The 3,607-nt window shown below is 43.7% G+C and overlaps 1 protein-coding gene across 1 annotated transcript; it reads left to right on the top strand.

Annotated features, from left to right (window-relative positions):
• Positions 1-927: 927 nt before the first annotated feature.
• TM35_000092650 (pyruvate transporter 0) lies at positions 928-2,736 on the top strand (the record flags this gene model as incomplete). Its single annotated transcript, XM_029024504.1, has 1 exon — positions 928-2,736. One exon carries the CDS (start codon positions 928-930, stop codon positions 2,734-2,736), a length of 1,809 nt encoding a protein of 602 aa, XP_028884281.1.
• Between the last annotated feature and the right edge of the window lie 871 nt (positions 2,737-3,607).

Genomic DNA, 3,607 nt, shown 5'->3' with positions numbered 1-3,607 from the left:
AAAGAGGGAGTAAGGCTAGGGTATTCTTTAATAGTTTCCTTTAGGGTTTTGTTTTTTTTAATTTGTAGTCTATTGTCTGTGGCATGCCTCTTTAGCAAGAGCAGCGTTTATACTATTATTTAGAGGTTGTTGATTTCTGACTGATTAGCATACATTTTTAAATTATTAATGTTTTTTGGGTTAGAGCAACAGCATTTGTATTGGTTAACTCTTTCATCACTTCCAGACACAGTGGAGAAAATGGTTTTTTTGAAATGTTTGTTGATAATGTATCCTATCATTTTGCTACAAACCAGTATTTCTGTGATTCCTTTTTTTTTTTTTGTTGTTGTTGTTGTTTCACCAGTGTTGTTCCTTCCGTTAGGTAGAAGAATGCAACAGTGAGGTATGAAAATACCATTCCTCGATATCCCTTTGCCGTTTGTGTACTTTGTGAAGTTCACTTCCTCTTACATACTTTGCATTTCCTTTTAAACCCATAAAATGAGGGACTAAGAGCTGAGGAATTTGGCTTCTATGCTTTCCCCAGTGTCATTGCCCTCAAAGATCACTGAAACACATCAAGGTATAATATTAGCATCTATTTTTTTGACGTGCTAAGTATTTTCGATTAACCGTCTCTTGAGTAAAGCAGAACTGTTTGAGGGGCTGAATAGCTTTTTACACCATAGTAGCACTCTTGCCCTATAGGACCTCTGCGAGATCAACTGGTCATCAGGTTTACAATGTACAATAAAACTGTCGTTGTGTTACTAATTGCATCAAATAAGAATAGTCTCACTGTTTTTACAAAAAAGAAATATCAAAACAAGAAAATATATGACTGCTTTTCCTCTTTACATCTTTCTAATTTAACAACAAAATACTTGTCAAGAAGATACATTATACAATTTTCTATTGGAAAGCAATAAAACAACCCGAAAAAAAATGGTACAGCTGGTCGATGACCTGTGCCGCATGCGGATGCTGATGGCTGGTGTCTATGTTGGTATCGCCATCTCCTCCACATATGGTTTCAGCATATTTACGGACCATCTGAAGGAGAAGTACGGCTTATCCCAGAGTGATATCACAACAATCAGTACAGTTGGCAATTGTGTGAATTACTGCAGCTTCCCCGCGGGTATGCTGTTTGACTATGCTGGTCCCATGGTCGTGCTTCCTATTGCTGGGTTCTTGGGCTTTCTGGGATTCTTTTTATTTGGCCTAACATTCGACGGCACTATTAAGACTGCCAATGTTGTGCTCTTCTCCGTTTACCAGGGGATTGCACACCTTGGTCTTCCAGCGATGGATTGTGGTGCAGTGATGCCGCTGATGATGCAGTTCCCTATGGATCGTGGTTATGTGGTGTTGGTCCAGAAGACCTTCAGTGGTCTTGGTACTTCAGTACTAATGGCGTACTTCAACGGGTGGTTCAAGGCGGCTGATTCTACCAACATCGAGGGCAACAACTACTCTGGTTATGCGTACTTTGTTGGGGCCCAGATTCTGCTCTGTTCTCTTGTTGGCACCTACTTTATGCGGTTGCCGGTGTACTCTCCTTGTGCGTGGAGGAAGAAGCGCCTGACTGCCGAGGAATTAACTGAACGCGAAGGTACACTTGAGCTGTACATGAAGCAGCATGCTCCCATCCGGCGTCTGAAGATTGGATTCGCACTTGTCGTTGCCATGCTGATATTCGCCACCACACAGTCCATTGCCACAGCTTACGTGAAGACGTCCTACTCGGGCTATTTGGTGATTTCTATTGTCGCCGTGCTGCTGATGGCATCGTTTTCAGTGATTGCGCTGCCGTTCCAGTTCCTGGGACGCTACACTCCGGTGCGCTCAACACACATGGAGGTGATTGGCGAAGCGCCAAACGCACCGCTTGATCGTACGATGACTGCAGATCTATGCGATATGAATGAGCCTCCGGTAGCGAAGGGTGAAGAGAAGCCTGTGCTTAGCCCAGCACCACAGTACACTGGCTCCTTCTGGGCTCACCTGCTAACTGTTGACCTGTGGGCGCTGTGGTTGACATGTCTTGGTACATGGGGTACGGGTACAGTGATGCAGATGAACGCTGCCCAAATATACGCAAGCAAAAACTATGGCGAGAAAGACACTCCCACACTGACACTGTACATTGCCATTATGTCTGTGGGTAGCGCAGTGGGCCGTATCTTTATCGGTTTTTTGGACCTGAAGTTGTCTCAATGGCAGCGGGAGGGAAAGACAGAAATGCTGATGACAGCTGCACTACCCCTTTGTTGTCTATGCGTATTCCTTGCCTATCTGTTCTTTGCTGTGCTGCCACAGCAGGGGCTGATTGTGCCCTTCTTTCTTGGGTCATTTGGTAACGGTGCAGCTTGGTCTATGGGTGTTTTGGCTGTACGGATGATGTACGCACAGGATATTGGAAAGCACTACAACTTTCTGTTTTCCTCCGGTATTGTGTCTACGATTGCACTGAACCGCTTCATGTTCGGCGAGATGTATGATGCTCAGGGGCGTGAGCGTGGTGAGTTCCCCTCATGCAATGCCCCCATCTGCGTGCGCAACCAGATGTTTATCCTCATGGCTGTGAACGTTGTCGCAGCTTTTGGTGCCGCACTCGTGCACTGGCGCTTTGCGCGCTTCACAAAGGCGGAGAGGGAGAAGGAGCAGATGACCGTCCAATTGCCAAGCGGAATTAAGGAGGTTGGTGATGTTGACACGAAGGAGTCATATGAAGCTGGGAATAAACTTTAATCTACTCTCTGCGTTCTGCAGTGTGATGTATTTTTTGTCTTGGTCGTTGCCTGTTATTTGTTTCTATTGACCTACTCTTTCGTGTGTTGTTTTCCTGGTGTCATTGCCTGCGTGCCCGTGGCTGAAGGGCTATTCCAAACGGCCACTGTCACCCTCGGGCAATCTGTACCGGGGATCTTGAGAGAGTCATTGAGAGCGAAGAAATGCGGTGTGTATAATGTTATGACTCAAAGCGCAATAAGAACGTATGGTTTTCGCAGTTGATGTCAGCTGCTGGTGAATGCATCCAAGCCGTCTTAGCGGTAGTGATAGCGAAACCTTTGGCTCTTCTGCCCCATACCGTCTGTTGTGCTGCAGGTTCTGGCAATTATTTACGCCTAAAATTTATTTTATTTTTTTAATTCTTTAGAGGTACAAACATGTGTAGACTATGTCTTTTTTTTACCGTATGAAAACTGAAAACTATAGCGCTGCGTCCCTTACCACCAATAATTTTGAACAAAACAATCAAAACGTATGTATTACTAATTTAATTTTTTTATTAACTAGAAATTAAGGAAAACTACTATTTTTAGAACAGTGTTACTGTTCTTCCCATCGCTGGTAAACAAAATTAACGGCACAGAATTAATCTCTACGGTAGCGAAGTGCCGAATCATCGTAAATATGGAAGCAACAAAAGGTGGAAAAATAAATAGGTAAAAACTGTTATTCGTTGTAACAAGAAACGGTGATGCAAACAGCCACTAGAAGTAGAGTCCCCGATGAATTGCTTCAGTATTACTATATGGTCCTATTTTTTATTCTTTTTTTCCCTTTTTTGTACTCTCACATAGAAACCACACTGAGTAAATCACTCTAATCTCTAAGG

This window comes from Trypanosoma theileri (assembly GCF_002087225.1).
Source record: "Trypanosoma theileri isolate Edinburgh chromosome Unknown TM35_Tth_9_V1, whole genome shotgun sequence".
In the NCBI taxonomy this organism is placed as follows: Eukaryota; Euglenozoa; class Kinetoplastea; order Trypanosomatida; family Trypanosomatidae; genus Trypanosoma; species Trypanosoma theileri.
This window is presented reverse-complemented; position numbering and strand designations above follow the sequence as displayed.